Below are 21,759 nucleotides of genomic sequence, written 5' to 3' on the forward strand. Positions count from 1 at the left end.
AAGTGCCCACACAGATGCAGCTTCAACATGTACAGAATCCAGAGTGTGAGCTCCCAGCCTGAAGCAAACACATGGGAAAGCACAGCCAACACGAACTGCCCTGCTGCTGGTCTCTGCCATCAACCACACAGCAGTTCAGAAGGAATGGAGCTTCAGAGCTGTACCAACTGCCCCACATAATCACTGCTGTGCTTGTCAAGCATCAAAGATCTCTCATACAACACACGTTTAAAAAAGACTTTCACTTTCTGAGGGGCATCTGGGGAGCTCAGTTGGCTCAGGTCATGATCTCATGGATCTTGGGATCAAGCCTCTCACAGGGCTCCCCTACCCCTCTGTGCCTGCCCTCTCTCTCTCAAATAAATAAATAAAATCTTAAAAAACAAAAAAGAAAAAAGCTTTCACATTCTGGGTTTAAGACAAGGACAAATCTATAGAGAAAGATGTCTCAAACTCAAAGAATGGATGCACTGTCTCAGAGATCACGTTGACAGTAATAGCTATGACGACACCGTAGTATCTCACGTTGAAAAGAAGCTAATACTAGTTCTCTAACACACAACTCTGGCACCACAAAACTATTTTATATTTATGATGCCAGAAAGAGCTTCTGTGGAATCCCAGTGCAGGGTAACTGTGAACCCTGGCCCTTGTTTCAGTGACATTAGGCAACTACTCCATGGATGGGGCTCTGGGGTGGGATTCAAGCATTCCAATCCCTGTTCTCTACACACAGGGCACAGGGTGAGTCCTTGACCCCATTAGGACTCCCTCTGCCTCAGCGTCCTTGTCTGCAAAATGAGGATTCCAACAATGCTTCTCTTTAAGGTGGTTGTGAGCATGAACAATTCATGGAAAGTGCCTGGAACAGCCTCTCATAGAGCCATGTACACTGATAAACACCTAGCTATTTTTACTTCCTGGTGTTATTGGTTTGCTACAGAAAGGTGAAAACGATGTGATGAGGATAACATGTACAGTGTCGGCTTCAGGACCTTGTCCCATGTTTTAATTCTGAAATTCTGTTGCTGCCAGTTACACACTTTGTGAAGTATAAGTTTGCTGTATGGAATCTGAATGAGTGCTTCTGATACTGAATTTTATGGACTAGGCACTGAAATGAGTGTTAACAATATACACGGTGCTGCTGGGAGGGCTTGATGAGATAAGGAATTTGAAAACATAGCAAGAGCTCAGATGCTGTGACAAGGCAAACACAAAGTGTTGCTGAGAAAACCAGTGCTGATCTGTGCACCTTGCAATGCATTTTATCATGATGATAAAAAAATCCATATTCAGGGCAAAGGTTTATTGACATAGTACAAAAACGTCTCAAGTTCCACATGTATCCAGTTTGTTTTTACTTAAAAAAGATACCTGACTGAAAATATTAATAAGCATTAAAAACAAGTAAATTAATATAATTAATTATAAGTTCAGTTGAAACAAAATTTCAGTTTAGATTAAATTTACCTTGTGAATTTTTTTTTTTACCTTTTTTTTTTTTTTACCTTGTGAATTATAATGAAGTTTTTCTTAATTACCAAACAACTCCATTCACAGAGCATTCTGTTTTTCATAAATCCTGACCTCTTACCCAAGGAAATGCAGCCTTTTGGGTAACATTTATGTAAACATGGAAACCTATAATATATATTTTTATTACAAATTTCTGTAGTTATTAATATAAAAAGTTAATATGGGGGATCCCTGGGTGGCTCAGCAGTTTAGCGCCTGCCTTTGGCCCAGGGCGTGATCCTGGAGTCCTGGGATTGAGTCCCGTATTAGGCTCCCTGCATGGAGCCTGCTTCTCCCTCTGTGCCTCTGCCTCTCTCCCAACCTGTGTCTCTCATGAATAAATAAATAAAATCTTAAAAAAAAAAGTTAATAAACTTGAAACAACAAAGTGTAAAAGTGGCTACAGCCCCCTCGTGGGGCAGCAGTGTCACTGCTCAGCCTCCTCTCCCCCCCTCCAGCAGTACGAGCATCATGGTGCAAAATCTCTAAATATGCCTAGTCTACTTATCACCATAGGAAAGTCATCAACAATATTACAGATCTGCCTACAACAAGCACCAGTTTCATATGAAGTCTGGTATAATACGCACTTTTTAGTACATATAAACTGTGTACTAAGGCAATGAGATCAGCAAATTCAAACAAATATCCAGAAAGAATGAAAAAGAGGTGCTTCTGTGACTGGAGAGCGTAAGGTATAAACTGTGCTGCATGAAGCAGAATGACCTCTGACAGCCACACATTATTTCTGATTCATATAAATTAAAATTTTTGCCCCTACAGAAGGTCATGATGACTCCACTGATGGACAATATCTGAGCTGGTTAGTTTTTTAAAATTTGATTTTTCACCAGTGGCAAAAATACTGCGCCACTTAACCAACATGACAAGGGCTTCAGAAATCACCCAGCGATCAGGGTGGAGTAGATTATGAGAGCTCCTGAGTTACCACATTGGAATATTTGCATGGAACAGCTCAGCATCTGAAAATGGCTCTGACACACAGAATTACCTTCCAGGAAAATGTACTTTAGAAAGGAGATCCAAGCTATGGGAGTTGAGAATCAGGACCCAACAGTCATTATGGATAAAAAGGACAAGTCTCCTAATTATTATCAGGATGTATTTTTATAGAAAGGTTTAAAACTTGAAAGGAGGAAGTGTATTTTCTTAAAACAAACAAAACAACAACAAAAAGAAAAATCAGCCTGTTACATAAAGATAAAACGTTACTGCTCCTTCACTTGCTTCTATTCCTCTTTCTGGTCTGTGTGGGTCATCTGTCATTCCAAGTCTGGGCAGGAATTACTGACTTCTCTAAAGAACAGGGAGCTAACTAACTTATCAAGTAAACAATCCACTCACTTCCTAGAAGATACAATGACGGCTGGCCAGTGCAGTGCACTGATCTCTGGCCAAGCCTGTACCCCTGCGAAGATGAGGATGGCTGTGCTCTTGTGGACACCCACTGTTACCGTGCAGCCCGTCTTAGCACTTGACAGATCTCCAGCAAAAATGGCCAGACCTCTTGTGTGTAAATTGATTGGAAAGAAAGAGTTAACTGTTGGTTTTGGTGAGGCAACATTTAAACACCAAGGCATAAAAGAACAATAATTATTTTTTACGTAACTTCTGAAACTTTTTACAATCATTATTTTAAAAACAAAAACATTAGAAAGGGGAATATCACTGATTAAGCGAAGAGCTCTTTCTGTTTTAACATCACACATCCAAAAGCTAACTTCAACTCTCCAAGGAATAAGCTCATGGTAAATAGATTGATTATTAGGTAAGACTTTGGGAATTTCCGTTGAACGTGGAAAATTAAAAGAAAAGGCGTCTACAAGAACAAAGCTCAAAATCCAACCCTAACAACTAGGTTGTTTCCAGTATACCGATGGGTGGTATTTGTTACTACTGGTAAATACCAAAGTGACTTATGTTGTGGGCAAATGAGAATGTTTCATCTGAGCCATGGAGAGAAGCACCAAGCTGTACAAGAACCAGATGAAAGTACTACATTTATGGGAACCATTTAGGTAGGATGTCCTCAAGGTCTCTCATGGGGAAAATGATTTCTGTAACAACAGAACGAAATAAAGGAGGCCAAGGTTTGGGGCTATTTCTGGCTATACCTCTGGCTACCACTGTTTTCGGGTGCCATCTGTGTACACAATTCTCTAGAGGCCATCCAATCTCAGAGGACAGCAGAATCAGAACCTGACAGCTTTAGTGCACCAGGAACACAGATATAAAAGACTGTATATACAATATCCGCTTCAGAAAAATGATGCTGATTAAAAAAATCAAGAAGGGAAAACCATAACATTCAGTGACAACTTCATGGTCACTTGGAGTCAGGGGTTTAAAGAGATGCACAAAGAGGTCTGGTTGTCCAGGGGGTCCCGGCAAGTGTGTCTCCACAGTCCCTCAATTGCTGTTCGCTGCTGGAGTGTGACCACAGGATTCTGCGAAGACACGGACGGATTCCTTGCTTTCACAAGTGACACAGTCCTCCAAGAAAGAACAAAAGCAGACAGCATGATGTACCATCATCTGAAAAGTTTTAAAATCCGTAATATGCTGGCCAAACACCTTATTTCTAGTCCCCAATTTATTCAATTCACATCTAAGAAGAGCTTATGTGACAGTTCATTCCTTATCATTAGAAGGAATAGGATAATTGTTTACACACTTTTGCTTACATTACTTTGGGGCTCATTCATACACTCTTCTCAAAACCCACAAAATAGTATTTTGAGAATGAAAATGCTTAAAATGAGTAATGGGCTCAGCTCCCGCTTTTCAGCAATGCCATCTGTAACCAGCCTTAAGTTCCAGGAACTCGTTCTGTTCTTTAAAAATGAGGGTGGGGAGGATTCCAGCACATATTTACTTCAGAAGCCTTAATATCACACTGTTCTGAACACCTAGCTTACTTCTCTTGCTAGAGTTCTTAACTTCACATCATCACATCCCACATTCACATCTTGACTCCTGAGGGAATAAAGGGCCAATTACTCGTACAACTGTCACAACCATTCCACAGAGCCACCATGAGGACCACTGGCAAATCAAAGCTCCATTGCCCAGGCCGTTCGCATATGATCTTATTGAGAAGATCTCATAACAGCAAAAGACCACCTGGGTCTCACGGAAAATCCTGCATGAACACTTCCTCTAGTATGAATCTTACGCCATTCACACACAAATTGAGTATCTGAAATGCAAATCTCTTAGTCCCCTCCTCCCCTCAATCATATATCAAAGCAGGTGCCCTGCAACATTCCAACCAAAAAATACGCTCTCAGTCAAAAAGACCTGTGGTCAAAATGAGAGGGACTGTGCAACCATATATAAATTATTTAATATCTATACATGTTACTTTGGTGTTTGTAGGTAAAGTAGGGAGAGTAACACCTACGGTGGAAATATCTGTAAGGACTGTATTTTCAGTGGGATCATGTGAAGTGTATGAAGTGCCTCGGGCACCACCTGGCCCAGAAAAACATCCACACTGGATAGCTGCTGTCACTGTGCTTACCTGGATGTCTATTCCTTGAGGGACAGTCTGGCTCTGAATCCAGGAGTGCACACTGGCCAGCTCCTGCCTCTGCCCACGTGAGAACCAGGGCTGCTGCCCCTGCATGCTGGCCAGCTTCTCCAGGCCCTCTCTCAGTACAGCCTCTGTAACTCTGGGGACAAACAAGCAACCTCAGTCCTGAATAAGGCACTTTTTGGGTTTGCCATATATTTTATATCTCTTGCTAATATACAATGTGCATGTTAAATAACAGAATCCACACTTTGTCAGGTCGGTGAAGCCAGAACATTTTTTTCTGGTGCAAAGCATCTGTGCAGTGCTTGAAGGACGCTGACAGAAGAAACAGATTCCCCTCAGCTCCTCTCTTTTTAGAATGGGAAAAACCAAGGGCCAAAAAGAAAAGTTCTGGCACTTGTGTGCTATCTTGTGAAGCGCTGCTTTTCTTTGTTTTCTGGTCTCATGATGCACAGCATGCTGGTTGAGCATGGGTCCGAGTGTGTGTGTGGTACAGTCACTATAGCCACTGTTCTAGGATCATTCATCACTTGACCTCGAATGAATGTGAAAATATATTTCTCTAAAAGCATGTATAAAAGACGTAATTTAAAAGTCACTTTGTATTAAACAACATACTTAAACTATTAAAAAAAACTCATATAAAAGTAGGTCTTCTAAAGTGCTTTCTTACCTCTCAGGTACCTGATATGTCATCAGAATGCACTCAGGTGTTTGTTTTATCATTCTCCACATAGACTCTTCAGCTAAACCGGGAAATGTTTCTTTTCCCTGTACATCTTGAAACTGCTGCCCATTTGAGGTGATTTCAGAAGAATAATCACTACTAGCAAGGTATATACTGCTGTCACTGCTTCCTATCAAAGATCAACAACAGTTACAGGTTAGGAGAAACCTGTTAGGGGTCAATTTGCCAAATTTATTCTTCAAAGACTCTGGCAACCAGCTGACAGTCTTTGTTGCCACCCAGCCCAGCCAAGCCCTGGGTGACCTCACTTCCCAATTTTTCTATCTTCTCCTCCATCTTCCCTAGATCTCCCTCTCACTCTTCCCAACCTGTCCACACTCAAGTCCATGCCTCACTTTTTCATCATTAGCAACTATTTCATTGCAGCTCCATCTCCCAAATCACTAACATCTCAGCTTTACTTGTTCATCTGCTTGTTCAAGTGTACCAACTACGAAGCTCAAACAGTGCCTCAGCCTTTCAGCTCAGAGCCCAGAGTCCATCACTCAGTAACACACTTTGCAATACCTGAGATTTCTTTTTCCCTCTGACTTTCACAACTATTCAAATGTCAATTCTCATAAAGCCAACTGTCAATTCTGTTCTTACGTAAATCCAAATAGCCAAAGATATGGAGAAAAGTCATATATAATAAGGCACATTGGTTCATCATCAGCAAAAGGATCATCCAAATGCTGCGTAATTCTGTGACAATCTCTAGCCAGCACACCAGCCTGTCCCAGCAAGCACTACTTTCTACTTTTCTGCTCCCTCACTCTCATCTATTAGAAATGGAATTCATTATCTTGATACTAAATGTAAATTTACTCATATCTACACTCTCTCCTCACCTCTTCCTGTTACAATAGAGAAGCCATCCATTCATCCTAAGGCCCATCCCTTTATGGCTGCTTTGAATGAGCCTTGCAGATTATTCCTTTCCTATCTTGCATTTAACCTTTCTAGATCCTTCTAATCAACTCTGAAACAATAGAACAAACAAAAACTCCAAAAGTACCTAATTTTTTAAAAAGTATATGGGCAGATATAAAAGATGTTTTTCCTCATTAAAAAATATTTAAAATTTTAAAAATTCCCTAAAAGGTAATTGTTTAAAGCAAATATAACAGTAATTTTATTGTGGGGTTTGTAATACATGTAGAAATAATATTTTTTGTAAGCAAAAATAACAGAATATGAAGGGGAAATGGAAGTACTCTTTTAAGGTTCTTAGACATAAAGTGATATAATACATATAAGGTTTGAAGGTTAACTGTGATAGGTAAAAGATGAACTTGTAAATCCTAGAGCATTGAGTAAAAAAGAAAAACAAAGAGAGGTACAGCTGAGAAATCATCAATGGAGAGAAAATAAAATAATTAGAAATACATAATTATCAAAAAAGGAAGAAGGGAGGAGGAAAAAAAGAGAAGGTGAGACAAACATAAAATATATAGCAAGATGGAAGATTTTATTTAAACTTGACCATATAAATAATCACACTAAATGTAAATGGTCTAAGTATTCCAATTAAAAGGCAGAGGCTGTGATATGAATTTAAAAAATATCAATATCCAATCATATGCTGGTTATCAAAAACCAATTTTAAATATACAGATAAGTTAAAAGTAAAAAAAGGAAAAATATGCCAGATAAACACTAACCAAAATAAAGCTGGAGTGGATACACTGATACATAAATAGATATAAAGCAAAGTACTTTCCACTATAAAGAGTTCAATTAATCAAAAGGCCTAACAATCTTAAATGTGTATGCACCTAATAAAAGAGTATCAAAATATATGAAGCAAAGATTGAAATTACAGTGGGATGATGTAATGTCTCAGTAAACCATAAAACAGAAAATCAGAATGTAGAAGATTAGATCAACATTATTAGCCAACTTGATGTGATTTACATTATAGAAGAAACTACTCAACAATAGCAGAACACACATGCTTTTTAAGTACACATGAAACTTTTATCAAAATAGACCAAATTCTGGACCATTAAACAAGAGTCAGTAAATTTTTAAAAAAAAATATAATGTTTTCTGACTATAAGTTAGAAACCAGTAAGATATCTGAGAAAATCTGAAATTAAAAACATTTTTAATAACCTATGGCCAACAAAGAAAATACAAAGGAAATTATATTTTGGACTGAATGAAAATGAAAATACTCATGTCAGAATTTCAGTAATGTAGTAAAGTAGTGCTTAGAAGAAATTAAAAGCATCAACTGTATATATTTAGAAAAGAAAAAACAATCTCAAAACAATGCTCTGAACTTAAGAAATTAGAAAAGAGCAAATAAAATTCAAAGTGAAAAGAATAAAGATTAGAGTAGAATTGGATGATACAGAACCAGAAAGCAATAGGAAAAACACTCAGTGAAATCAAACGTTACTTCTCTGAAAAATTATAAAATTGGCACCTATCCAGCCAGAATGATCAGGAAAAAATTAGTATCAGTAATAAGAGAGAAGATGTTACTACAGATTCTACAGACCTTAAAAGAATAAGGGAATATTATAAGCAATTTTGTGCCAATATATTCAACAACTTAGATGAAATGGAGAAACTCCTTGAAAGATATAAATCACCAAACATCACTCAAAAAGAAATAGATGACCTAAGTAGTTCATATCTACAAAAGAAATTGAATTTGTTGCCAAAAGCTTTCTCACAAAGAAAACTTCAGGCCCAGAGAGCTACTACACTGGTGACTTCTACCAAACATATAAAGACAGAATATTATTTCATTATAAATTCTTCCAGAAAGCAGAAGAGAAGAGAATATTTCCCAACTTATTTTTTAGGCCAGCATCACCCTGGTACTAAAATCAGGTAGAGATATTACAAGAAACGAAAACAAAGGGCCAATACTTGCTATAATAGTGTGATAATCCCTAACAAAATCTTAGGAAAGAAAATCCAGCAATACAAAAAGGGTAAAATAGCATGACCAAATACAAGGCTTGTTTAATGTCTGAAAATTAATGTAATTCACTGTATTAACAGAATAAGGGAAAAGAACCATATGGTTACCTTGATAGATGCAGAAAAATAATCTCAGCAAATTAGCAGAAAAGAATTCCTCAATTGTACTGATAAAAGGCATTTATTAAGACCTACATTTAAAATCACATTTAATGGTGAAATTCTGTCTGCTTTCCCCCTAAGATTGCTAAAAAGATAAGAGTATCAGTCTCACCACTTTTGTTCAACATTAGGGGTCGTAACCATTCCAATAAGGGAAGACAAATAAAGACATGCAGATCAGAAAAGAAGTAAACTATATTTGCAAACAAGATTGTCTACATTGAAAAGTCCTACAGAACCTACAAAAGAACTACTAAAACTAATAAATGAGTTTAGTAAGATAGAATATACATTCAAAATAAAAATTCAATTAGATTTCTATATGCCAACAACAAATACTTGGAAATTGAAATTTTATAATGCCATTTACATACAATAACATAACAAAATGAAATCCTTAGGGATAAATATAGCAAAATATGTGTAAGACTGGTACAGAAAACTACCAAATGCTGCTGAGAAAGATTAAAGACCTACATAAATAGAGAAATACATCATACTTGTAGATCAGAGGACTCAATACTATTAGGATGATAATTTTTCCCAAATTGGTCTATTGATTCAACATGATGTCAATAAAAATCCCAGCAGGACTTTTTGTAAAAACAAACTGATTCTACAATTTATATGGACAAAGGACCTGTAATATCCAAAAATTTTTTGAAAATAAGAATAAAGTTGGAAGAGTTTACTTCCTTAGATTTTAAAACTTATCTGAAAGCTACATTACTCAGGCACCTGGGTGGCTTAGTTGGTGAGTATCTGCTGCCTTTGATTCAGGTAATGATCCTGGGGTCCTGGGATTAAGTTCCACATCAGGCTCTTCACAGGGAGCCTGCTTCTCCCTCTGCCTATGTCTCTGCTTCTCTGTGTCTCTCATGAATAAATAGATAAAATATCTTTAAAAAATTTAAAAAGCTACATTATTCAAAAGAATATGGTATTACCCTAAAGCTAGCCATAAAGATAAATAAAACATAAAAGAGAGCCTACAAAGAGATTCAACATATATGGCTAATTTATTTTCAACAAAGGTGCCAAGATAATTCAATGGGGAAAAGACTAATCTTTTCAACAAATGGGACAGGAACAACTAGAGATCCATATGCAAAGAAAGTGTATCAATCCTTACCTCACACTACATATAAAAATTAACTAAAAATGGATCACAGATCTAGCTACAAAAGAATATTAAAAAAGGGGTGCCTGGGTAGCTCAGCGGGTTGAACACTGAACTCCTGGTGTTGGCTCAGGTTGTGACTTCGGGATTGTGGGATCAAGCCCCACACTGGGCTCTGTGCTCAGTACAGAGTCTGCTTGTCCCTCTCCCTCTTTTCCTCCCCTTGCTTGTGTTCTCTCTTAAATAAATAAAACCTTAAAAAAAAGATTGTTAAAAAAGATACAAAAGGAGCACCTGAGTGACTCAATCAGTTAAGTGTCTGATTCTTGATTTTGGCTCAGGTCATGATCTCAGGGTTGTGAGACTGAGCCACAGATTTGGGATTCTCTCTCTCTCCATCTCTCTGTGCCCCAACCCCCATCCGTTTGCGCATGTGCACTCTCACTCAAAAAAAAAATAAAAATAAAAAATAAAAAACAAGATACCACAAAGGAATCACTTGTGCTAAGTCCTATGTCAGCAAACCAAGACTTAGCACCGTTAACCTAACTGCAGTTTCATCTTCCCAGGAATGTAACTTTTAATCAGTCAACATGGAATTACCTGGTCAGGACTAATGATATAATCCATCTGATAAACCCCTTCCATTTCCCTTAGGACTGTGACTTTGCCTGAAATGCATTCTTTACTAGTAACTTCCTTTTTCTGCCCCCTTACTGCCAAAAATAACCCCCAAACCAAAATCAAAACCAAAAAAACCCTTCCATTTTGTAGAACCCTTCAGAATTCCTCTCTACTGCTGGATGGGATATTGCTCAATTCATAAATCATTGAGCAAAGTCAATGTGATCTTTACATATATTCAGTTAAACATTTGTTTTTTAACAAGATAAGCCTATTAAACTTCAAAAGGAAATAGAAGACCATCAGTGACAAAAAAAAGAGCATTACATAATATTAAGGGGATCAATCCAACAAGAATCTATAACAATTGCAAATATCTATGTACTGACAGTAATATAATAATATTGGGAAACTTTAACACCCCATTACATCAAAGGACAGATCAGACAGGAGACAATGGCTTGGGAAAACACATTAGACCACACAGGACTTATATAAATATTCATATTTATTTAGCTATTAGTTACTTAATGTTCCATCCAAAAGCAGCAGAATACACATTATTTTCAGGTGCATATGGAATATTCTCCAGGATAGATCACATGTTGGCCCACAAAACAAGTCTCAATAAGCTTTAAAAGACTGAAATCATATCAAACATCTTTTCTGACAATAATATAAAACTAGAAATTAATTATAAGGAAGAAACTGGAAAAAACACAAATACACAGAGGCCAAACAACTTGCTACTAAACAGCCAATTGATCAAGTCAAAGAAGAAATAAAAAAACACATGGAGACAAGTGAAAATGTAAACATAATGGACTAACGAGAAGCAGCAAAAGCAGTTCTAAAAGGGGAGTTTATAGCAATAAGGGTCTACCTCAAGAAACAAGAAAAATCTCAAAATAATGTAACTTTAACACCTGAAAGATACAGATAAAGAGCAAACAAAGCCCAAAGTTAGTAGGAAGAAGGAAATGCAGATGAAAGTGGAAATAAGTGAAAGGAAGACTGAAAAAAAAACAGAGAAAAAGATCAATGAAACCACAAAGTGATTCTTCAAAAAGAAAAAAAAAAAATCGATAAAACTAGCCACACTCATCAAGAAAAAAGAGAGGACTAAAATAAATAAAATCATAAATAAGAGAAGTAACAACTGACACCACAGAAATGCAGAAGATTAAAAGAGACTACTATAATAAATTATATGCCAATAAGTCAGACAATCTGAAAGAAATGGATAAATTCCTAACAACATATATTCTTCTAAAACAAAATCAGGATGAAATAAAAATCTGAATAGACTGATTACTTGTAATGAAATTGAATCAGTAATCAAAAAACTGTCAACCAACAAAAGCTCAGAACCAGATGGCTTCACAGATGAATTCTACCAAATATTCGTTAAAAAAAAAATTTAAGTCCTATTTATTTAAGTAATCTCTACACCCAGCGTGAGGCTTGAACTTATGACCTTGAGATCAAGAGTCACATGCTCCACTGACAGAGCCAACCAGGTGCCCCTAATTCCACCCAAAATTTAAAAAAATATTTATTTATTTATTTATTCATGAGAGACACAAGAGAGAGATAGAGACACAGGCAGAGGGAGAAGCAGGCTCTTTGCAGGGAGTCTGATGTGGGACTTGATCCCAGGACCGGGATTACACCCTAAGCTGAAGGCAGATGCTCAACTGCTGAGCCACCCAGGCATCCCTCTACCAAACATTTTAAGAAGAGTTAATACCTATTCTTCTCAAACTATTCCAAAAAATAAAATAAGAAGAAAAGCTTCCAAATTCATTCTATGAGGATAGTATTACCTTGATACCAAATCCAAAGACACTACAAAACAAAAAAAAAAACTACAGGTCCATACCCCTGATGAACACAGATGCAAAAATCCTCAACAGAATATTAGCAAACTGAATTCAACAACACGTTAAAAGGATCATTCAGCAGGACAGAGTGGGATTTATTCCAGGAATGCAAGGATGGTTCAATATCTGCAAATCAATCAATGTGATACACCACATTAACAAAATGAAGGATAAAAACCACATGAGCCTTCTCAATTAATTGCAGAAAAAGGATGTGGCACAATTCAGCATCAATTCATGATAAAAACTCTCAACAAAGTGGGTTTAGAGGGAACACACCTCAATATAATAAAGGCCATAAACCCACAGCTAACATGCTCAATGGTGAAAAACTGAAAGCTTTCACTCTAAGATCAAAAACAAGAAAAAGATACCTATTCTGACCACTTTTCAACATAGTACTGGAAATCCTAGCTTCAGCAATCAGACAAGAAAAGGAAATCAAAGGCATCCAAATTAGTAAGGAAGAAGTAAAACTTCACTGTTTGCAAATGCCATGATACTATATATAGAAAACTTTAAAGACTACCAAAAGCCTATTAGAACAAATCAATTCAGTAAAGTCGTGAGATACAGAATTAATCTAGAGAAATCCTGTTCTATTCTTACACTAATAATGAAGTAGCAGAAAGAAAAATTAAGAAAATAATCCCACTGGGGTGCCTGGGTGGCTCAGTCAGTTGAGCATCTGCCTTTGGCTCAGGTGGTGATTTCAGGGTCCTGGGATCCAGCCTGGTGTCGGGCTCCCTGCTCAGTGGGGAGTCTGCTTGTGCCTCTCCCTCGGCCCCTGCTCATACACTCTCTCTCAAATAGATTAATAAAATCTTTAAAAAAGAAAATAATCACATTTATATAACTACAGCACGAAAATATTTAGAAATAAACTTAACCAGAGATTAAAGGCCTCTAAAAACTACAAGACCTTGATGAGAGAAACTGAAGACACAAACGAATGCAAAGATATACCATGTTCATAGATGGGAAGAATTAATAGTTAAAATGTCCATATTACCAAAAGCAATCCATAGATCCAATGCAGGAGCTACCAAAATATCAAAAGTGTTTTTCATAGAACTAGAACATATAATACTCAAATTTGTATGGAACCACAAAAGACTCCAAATACCCAAAGCAAATTTAAAATAAAGAACAACACTTGAGGTATCACGATCCCAAATTTCAAGATCTACCACAAAACTACAGTAATCAAAACAGTATAGTACTGACACATAGACCAATGGAACAGTATAGAGTCCAGAAATAAATCCATGTTTGTATGGTCAATTACTCTATGACAAAGGAGGCACGAATATACAATGGGGAAAAGACAGTCTCTTCAATAAATGGTGTTGGGAAAACTGGACAGCTACACAGCAAAAGGATGAAATTGGACCACTTTCTTATACTACATGTCAAAAGAAACTCAAAATTGATTAAAGACCTAAATCTGAGACGTGAAACCATAAAACTTCTAAAAGCAAACATAGGCGGTAATCTCTTGGACACTGGCTTTAGCAACATATGAAATGATATGTCTGGGGACACCTGGGTGGCTCAGTGGTTGAGCGTCTGTCTGCCTCTGGCTCAGGGTGTGATCCTGGGGTCTGGGATCGAGTCCCACATTAGGTTTCCTGCAAGGAGCCTGCTTCTCCCTCTGCCTATGTCTCTGCCTCTCTCCTCTGTCTCTCATGAATAAATAAATAAATCTTAAGAAAAAATAAATGATGTCTGCTCATGCAAAGGAAACAGAAGCAATAATAAACTATTGGGACCACATCAAAATAAAGTTTGTGTACAACAAAGGAGGCCATCAAAAAATGAAAAGGAAAACTACTGAATGCAAGAAAATATTTGCAAATAATATATTTGATAAAGGGCTACTATCCAAAATATATAAAGAACTCCTACAACTCAACACCAAAAAAGGAAAAAAAAATCTGATTAAAAAAATGGGAAGAAGACCTGAACAGACATTTTTCTAAGGAAGACATACAGATGGCCAACAAACACAGAAAAGATGCTTAACATCACTCACCATCAGGGAAATGCAAATCAAAACCACAATGAGATGGTATCTCACACCTGTCAGAATGGCTAGAATCAATGACACAAGAAACAACAGGTACTGACAAGGATGTGGAGAAAAAGGGAATCCTTGTGTACTATTGCTAGAAATGTAAACTGGTACAACCACTGGGGAAAAAGTTCCTCAAAAAAATTAAAAATAGAATGACCATATGATCCAATATTGGATGTTGGATATTTATATTAAAAACAAACAAAAACGCTAGCAGTGCCTCAGTGGCTCAGTTGACTAAGTGTCTACCTTTTGGCTCAGGTCATGATCCCAGATTCTGGGATCCAGCCTCATGTTGGGCTCCCTCTCCCTCTGCTCCTGTGTGCTTATTCTCTCTCAGATAAATGGATAAAATCTCTTCAAAAAACCACCAAAACACTAATTTGAAAAGATATATGCACCTCCATGTTCACAGCATCATTATTTACAATAATCAAGATATGGAAGTAATCTAAGTGTCCATCAATAGATGAAAGGATAAAGAAGAGGTAGTTTATATATAACAGAATATGGGGATCCCTGGGTGGCGCAGCGGTTTAGTGCCTGCCTTTGGCCCAGGGCGCGATCCTGGAGACCCGGGATCGAATCCCACGTCGGGCTCCCAGTGCATGGAGCCTGCTTCTCCCTCTGCCTGTGTCTCTGCCTCTCTCTCTCTCTCTCTGTGTGACTATCATAAATAAATGAAAAAAAAAAAAAAGAATATTACGCAGACATAAAAAATGAAATCTTGCCATTTGCGACAATGTGGATAGAGCTAGAGAGTATAATGCTAAGCAAAATAAGTCAATCAGAGAGAAGTATCCTATGATTTCACTCGTGGAATTTAAGAAACAAAAGAAACGAACAAAGAGAGACAAACCAAGAAACAAACTCTTAACTACAGGGAACAAACTGATGGTCACCAAAGGGGAGCTGGGTGGGGGGATGAAGGAACTAGGCGATGGGGATTAAGAGTATACTTGCTGTGATGAGCACCGCGTGTTATACAAAAGTGTTAAGTCACTATATTCCACACTTGAAACTAATATAATACTGTATGTTAACTCTACTTAAATTAAAATAAAAACCTTAAAAAAATATGAGATGTGTGTGCATGCATGTGTGCACGCGTGAGCACACATACCAGAGTATTACTCAGCCTTAAAAAAAGAAGAGATCCTGTTATCTGTGACAGCATAGAGGACCTACAGGGTATTATGCTAAGTGAAATGAGTCAGACAGAGCAAGACAAATACCACATGATTTCACTCATATGCAGAATCTAAAAAACAAAAGAACAAAGCAACCAGAAACAGACTCATAAATACAAAGAACTAGTGGTTTCTGGAGGGGCAGGGGTTGGGGGATACGCAAAAACTTCCAATTATAAACAAGTCACGGAGATGAAAAGTACTGCACTGGGAATATAGTCAATGATATTGTAATACTGTTGTATGGTGACAGATGGTAACTATACTTACCACGGTGAGCACCTTATCACCTAGAACTGTTGAATCACTATGTTGCACGCTGGAAACTAATATAACATTGTATACAAACAAGACTTTACTAATAAAAGTAAAATAAATAAAGTTAACTATACACTTACCGCACAACCTAGCAATCTCATTCCTAGGTATTTACTGACTAGAAATGGAAACACATGTCCACCAAAAGACTCAGACTCAAATGTTCATAGTGGCATTATTCATTATAGCTCCAAACTGGAAGCAACTGAATAGTCATCAACTGGTGAATGGATCTCCATACAATTTAATTCTACTCAGTAATAAGGACCAAGCTACTGATACACAACAATAAGAATGAATCTCAGCAGCACTGTGTTAACTGAGAGAATTCTAATACAAAAAATTACATACTGGACAAATTAATTAATATTACAGAAAAATTAAAACTAGTGTTAGAAAGTGATAAAATTAGTGATAGAAAGCAAATCAGTGCTTGCCAGGAGCTGGAGCATCAGGGCAGAAATGGATTATAAAGGATCACAGAAGAAATTTTCCAGATGATGGAAATGCTCTATAAGATAACTGTGATGCTGGTAACATTAATGTATATATTTGTCAGAATTCTTATTTTGTATACCAAATCTGGTAAATTCTGTTGTATGTAAATATACACCAAGGAGGCTTTCAAAAAAAAGAAAAAAATACTTCCACACCAGTGCCAAAACCAAATGGCCTATCACACAGTGATTTCTTGGCCACAGAGTGTGAAGAATTCCTTATTTTGATCCACTACCTGATGCTGTAGAACCCGCTCCAGATGGAGACTCCTCAGGAAGTAATGCCATGGAGAGTTCACTGGCAGTAAAAGGATTCTTCTTACTCCCACTTCTGCCTAAGACACCCTGCAGGAAGTAAGGACACAAAAACAGATTTTAACAACCTGAGCATCATATGGTTCAATATGGTTCAAAGATCCAATAACTGGTGGATCTTTGATGCCACATATTAAACAGAATAAACTGGATAAACTGCATACATAAGGGATATGTCAAACAGTTTAGCCTGTCCCCAAGAATGCAGTTTTGACCTTTCTGTGTAATACTAAAGATACTGCTGGTTTTTGAGCACCTACTACACACCAGGTACCATACGGTTGTATTTTGTTGTTGAGTCATTCCAAAAATATATACTGAATGTTTTTGTATGTTTTAAGCACTATTCCCAAAACTAGGAATATAATAGTGAACAAAACAAAGTTACAGCTATTTTGAGCTTATATTGCATGGGAAGAAGGACTATAAGAATATTACTTCATATACTCCTCAGAAAAAGCCATCGAAGATTAATCTCTTCATTCTTCACATAAGGAACAAATAAGGAAGGCTGACTAACTTGGTTCAGCAAACAGGCTGAACAAGGGACAGAGCCTTTGAACACGTGTATTATTCTACAGCCTGGTTTTGCTCACTGGAATATACCACCTTGCACTACCCTTCAAGCAAGTGCCCTAATATCAGCCTTTCAAATTTGAGCATATTTTCTTGACTTGGAATATCAGATTTTGAACATTTGTCAAAAAAGGGTATTATTATGCCTTAAAGGGAAAACTGAAGAAAAACTATATAGATTCACACTTGTCTTGAATCCTATACCTAAATATAGGAATATCATATTGCAAAGTTCAACTGGATAAATACATCTGAGAATTTCTTTTTTTTTTTTAGGTAAAGAGATGAAAAATTAAAGGAAAATTACCAAGCCATTTTTGGTCTTAAAAATGTGCGTACTTTACTGCCCACTTTACTGAGAAGTAATGACCAGAAGTGGCTCTTCCTCCTTCTGTACATACCTACTGGCCCTCAACCATGCCTGCAAGAGTGCACTCACTCAATTCAGGTCCTATGAGTATGGTTTACTCCTGTCTTACCAAACCATAATCCAAGTTGTAAGAAAGAAAATACATTTTATAGGCAATGGATATGTTACGTTTAATAACTAGATACTAAATTTTTAAAAATGATTTTCTTTTTTTGTTTTACAGAGAGAGAGCATGCGTGTGCATGAGCTGGGGGAGCGGCAGAGAGAATCTCAAGCCGATCCATGCCCAGTGCAGAGCCTGACATGGGGTTTGATCTTGACTCTGAGATCATGACCTGAGCTGAAATCATGAGTTGGATGCTTAACTGACTCAGTCATCCAGGTGCCCCTGGATATCAAATTTTAAAGGTGGGGAACCCAGTGCACACAGAAAATGTGAAAGATAGTACTTTGGGGAGAAAACCTCACAAAGCAAGAAACTAGGACATAATAAATTCTTTAATTCTTGCTTTTACAATGGAGCCAGATAGAGACCGTGCATATTTCTGGAAAACAGAGCTGTATCAGCTCCAGCTGTGATGTCCATTACCCGCTAAGTCTTCAGTGTTGAGCCCTAGTGCAAGAACCTTAATTTTAATGAGGACCCACATTTATGTTCTCGCTCATGTGCTGGAGGTTAGTGTCACTTCCATATTTAACTTCTGGCAAATATCCCCTCTCACCTGATCTGACGATTCACAGGATCTGAGCATGTCTTCCTGCAGTAAGTTGAGCTGTAGAGGTGAGCTGCTCCTCGAGTTAATGCAGTGGTGCTCTCCCTGTGGCGTCTCCCATCTTCTCTCCGCCTGCCTTTGGCTGAGGACTGAGGACAGCTGCTCCAGGTGTGGAGCCACCGCTGATACGAAGGGTGGTGTTCCAGAAGAGCCTGCTGCTCCCAGGAATGCATAAGGACAGAATGATGGTGACAACAGGGGACAGCCAGTGGGGTCAGGCAGGAAAATGGTCGTCACAGTATCTGAGGAAGGAGAAGGGAGAGCAGGAAAAGAGTGCAGGCCATTCAGTAAAGGTGGCTTAAGCAGATAATGGAGTGTGGTCAGTGATGCTCCAGGCTCTCTTTGGACAGAGGGCAGGGCTGGGATCCGGAGGGCCGGGACGAAGTAGGGAGCCAGGCTTGGAACCATCATGGCAGCTGGGAATGACAGGCCAGGGGACTGCAGACAGGAGGAGAGGGCAGGGCCCCAGGGCTGCCTAGACTCGCTCTCCCCTCCAAAGTGGGGACAGAAGGTGTCCTGAGTGCCTCTGCTGTCCGACAGCACCGGCAGCTTCTTCTGCTTGCTCTTCCCCTTCTTGCAGCCAGTGGATCGGGTCTGCTTGCCAGCACAATCTCCTGAAAGCATACAAAGGGAGGCATATTGTGGAAAACTAAAACCAAAAAAGACGACAGAATGCCACTTACAGGTAATTCTAAGTAGATTAGGAAGAAAGAAACACTTGTCAACAGTAACTATGTCCACTAACACTGCTACTGAAAACATGAACAAGATCCTGGATAAAAGCTGTTGCTATAAAATAAACTTATTCAGTATCTCTCAATCACTTTCTTATAAAATCAGCTTCTCAGATCCAGTATCTAAGAAAGATCCCACATAACAAATTGCTTTGAGTTTATGTCAGCATCTCTCAGTTTCTTAAAAGCAAATCCCCAACTCTTTACTCCATATCTCCCAGTATTTACTTACATTATTTATAAAAACTGATAAGTGAAATAGTTTCTAAAATGTAATCACCTTGAACATACAAATGTTTAGCTCTGCTTCTGCTTTTTTGCTGAAGACAGGATCTGTAGGGCGATAAGAAGATCTTTTCCTGGAATTTATCAACATAGTTCTGTTCCTCCTTCTGGGTGTGGGCTGACAGGACAGCCTTTGTGAGCCCTATGTGTTTAAATTCCTCTGACATCAGTGGAGCTGGGCTTGTGCTCAGGGTCCAGGGCTCACCCACTGGGGCAGCATCCTCTGTTGGAGCCACTTCTGCTGAGGTAGAAGGGGACAGACTTCATTGTAATTGCTACCAACGATTTGCATTTATTTCTTTTCACTAATTTAACTGATTTTCAATAAATTCTTACAACCATTATTACATCAACTGGAAAATAAAAAACTTCAAGCTAGCAAATAAATTGGTATTTTTTTCTTTCTTTATACTCTTTGTATACCCGTTATATACATTTTAGAGAATTGTAATACTCAGTGTGCATATACATATTTATTAAAATCTTATTGCAAATATTTTATCCTAGATTCTTCAAAAATTTTATCTTTGAATTAATTTTACAAATTGGTAATAAAATTCATGTGGTTCAAAAATCAACAATAAAAAGGCAGGCAGTAAATTCTCCCCACTCCTACTATGTGCCTAGTTCTTTATTTTCTCCTATTTCCTTATCTACAGTCCCGTTTCTTTATGTACCTATAAATAGGCATGAATACAGATTTTTACCCCAGAGGCATGTAATAAGTACACTATCTACAGCATATTTTTTCATTTAATGATATCCTTTTTACCAGCACAGCAACCACTATCTTATACTTTTTACATATCACAGCCTTCCACTTTATGTGGATACCATAATTTATTAAGAGTCTACAGACAGACTTTGAGTTGCTTCTGAACATTACTTCTCCCCAGTACAAAAGATTTCATGGTGGACATGGTGGCAGGCTTCCCCCCCCGCAAGACCCATTCCACCTCTCTGTGCAGTATCCAGGCAGCGTGGGTGTGCCTGGCCCCACTCCACTTCCAGAAGTAGGCTCTGATTCCTCTAAATCAACACAGCACAGCTGAGATGGAGTAATAGAAACTGGATTTACCTTCCTGCCTGAACCAACTAAGAAAATGGACCAAACATATGAACCAGTAAGTTCCAAGACACCGAACATCAGTGAACGAAGGAGAGTGACCCCTGGGGGAGGGAAGACAAATGAGGTGAGCCCTAGGGCTGTCCCAGCCTACTGCCTTGAGAGTTTCTGAGGTGCAGGGTGGGGAAACGAGGTGGAGCCTGTGAGCCCCCAGAGCTGAAGAGGCAGAGCTGAGAGTCTGGTTGGTGGCTAGAGTTTTCAGGGAAGAGTACCAGGGAGGACAGCTGCATAGAGTGGGCTCCACACAGCCAGAGAACGTTCTGGTGTACACACCAGTGCATCATGGGGGATGCTAAAGAGAACATCCTCCAAGCTGCTGGAGAGAAGCTGGGCTGCAAACAAATCAAGGATGGCAGTGGATTTCTCATCAGAAACAGTGCACTGAGAAGATGGCAGAGCAACATCTCTAAAGTACTGAAAGATGAGACTGCCACCCAGAATTCTATCCTCTGCCAAAATACCTTTACAACATGAAGGTTGTTGTAAAGGTATGTGTAGTCCAGGCACACAAAACCAGAAAGGCACCACCAGTTGACCTATACGACAAGAAAAAGTCAAGGAACTCATGCAGGGAGAAGGAGAATGATCCCGATGAGTCTACATGATGAAATGAAAGCACTGGAAGAGGTAACTACATAGGTAACTAGCTGAAAAGATAACCACTACCTACATGAGAAGAACAGTATAGGGTATGATTTACAATATATGTAGAAGGAAAACATAAGCCGACAGACAAAGGCCAGAAGGAGGAGGCAGAAATACCCTATTGTTGGTTTTTCACACAATATATGAAGTGGTATAATATTTCCAAAAGGTGGAATGTGGAAAATTAAACATGTATACCATGAGCCCCAAAGCACCCACGAAAATAAAGACCACTCTAAATACTAACATACCCAGGTTAAAAGTAAAAAGGTTGAAAAGATAAAACAAGCTAGTACCAATTAAAAAAATGCTGAAGTGAA

At 38.2% G+C, this 21,759-nt stretch overlaps 1 protein-coding gene across 11 annotated transcripts in view; it reads right to left on the bottom strand.

Moving 5' to 3' along the window:
• Nucleotides 1-1,294: 1,294 nt before the first annotated feature.
• PER3 (period circadian regulator 3) overlaps nt 1,295-21,759 on the bottom strand; it is a 55,369-nt gene continuing 34,904 nt past the window's right edge. For 9 of the 11 annotated variants that reach the window (XM_072819808.1, XM_072819809.1, XM_072819813.1 and 6 more), the window contains 7 exons: nt 19,664-19,906; nt 18,599-19,263; nt 16,852-16,960; nt 5,751-5,934; nt 5,063-5,213; nt 1,512-4,032; nt 1,295-1,473 (listed from right to left, as the gene is read on the bottom strand). In XM_072819808.1, coding sequence (XP_072675909.1) covers nt 3,949-4,032; nt 5,063-5,213; nt 5,751-5,934; nt 16,852-16,960; nt 18,599-19,263; nt 19,664-19,906 — 1,436 coding nt within the window. In that variant the 3' untranslated portion in view covers nt 1,295-1,473; nt 1,512-3,948. Of the gene's footprint in view, nt 1,474-1,511; nt 4,033-5,062; nt 5,214-5,750; nt 5,935-16,851; nt 16,961-18,598; nt 19,264-19,663; nt 19,910-21,759 lie in introns of all 11 variants that reach the window. The other 2 variants (XM_072819811.1, XM_072819816.1) reach the window with 2 other exon arrangements.

Source organism: Canis lupus, chromosome 3 (assembly GCF_048164855.1).
Source record: "Canis lupus baileyi chromosome 3, mCanLup2.hap1, whole genome shotgun sequence".
In the NCBI taxonomy this organism is placed as follows: Eukaryota; Metazoa; Chordata; class Mammalia; order Carnivora; family Canidae; genus Canis; species Canis lupus.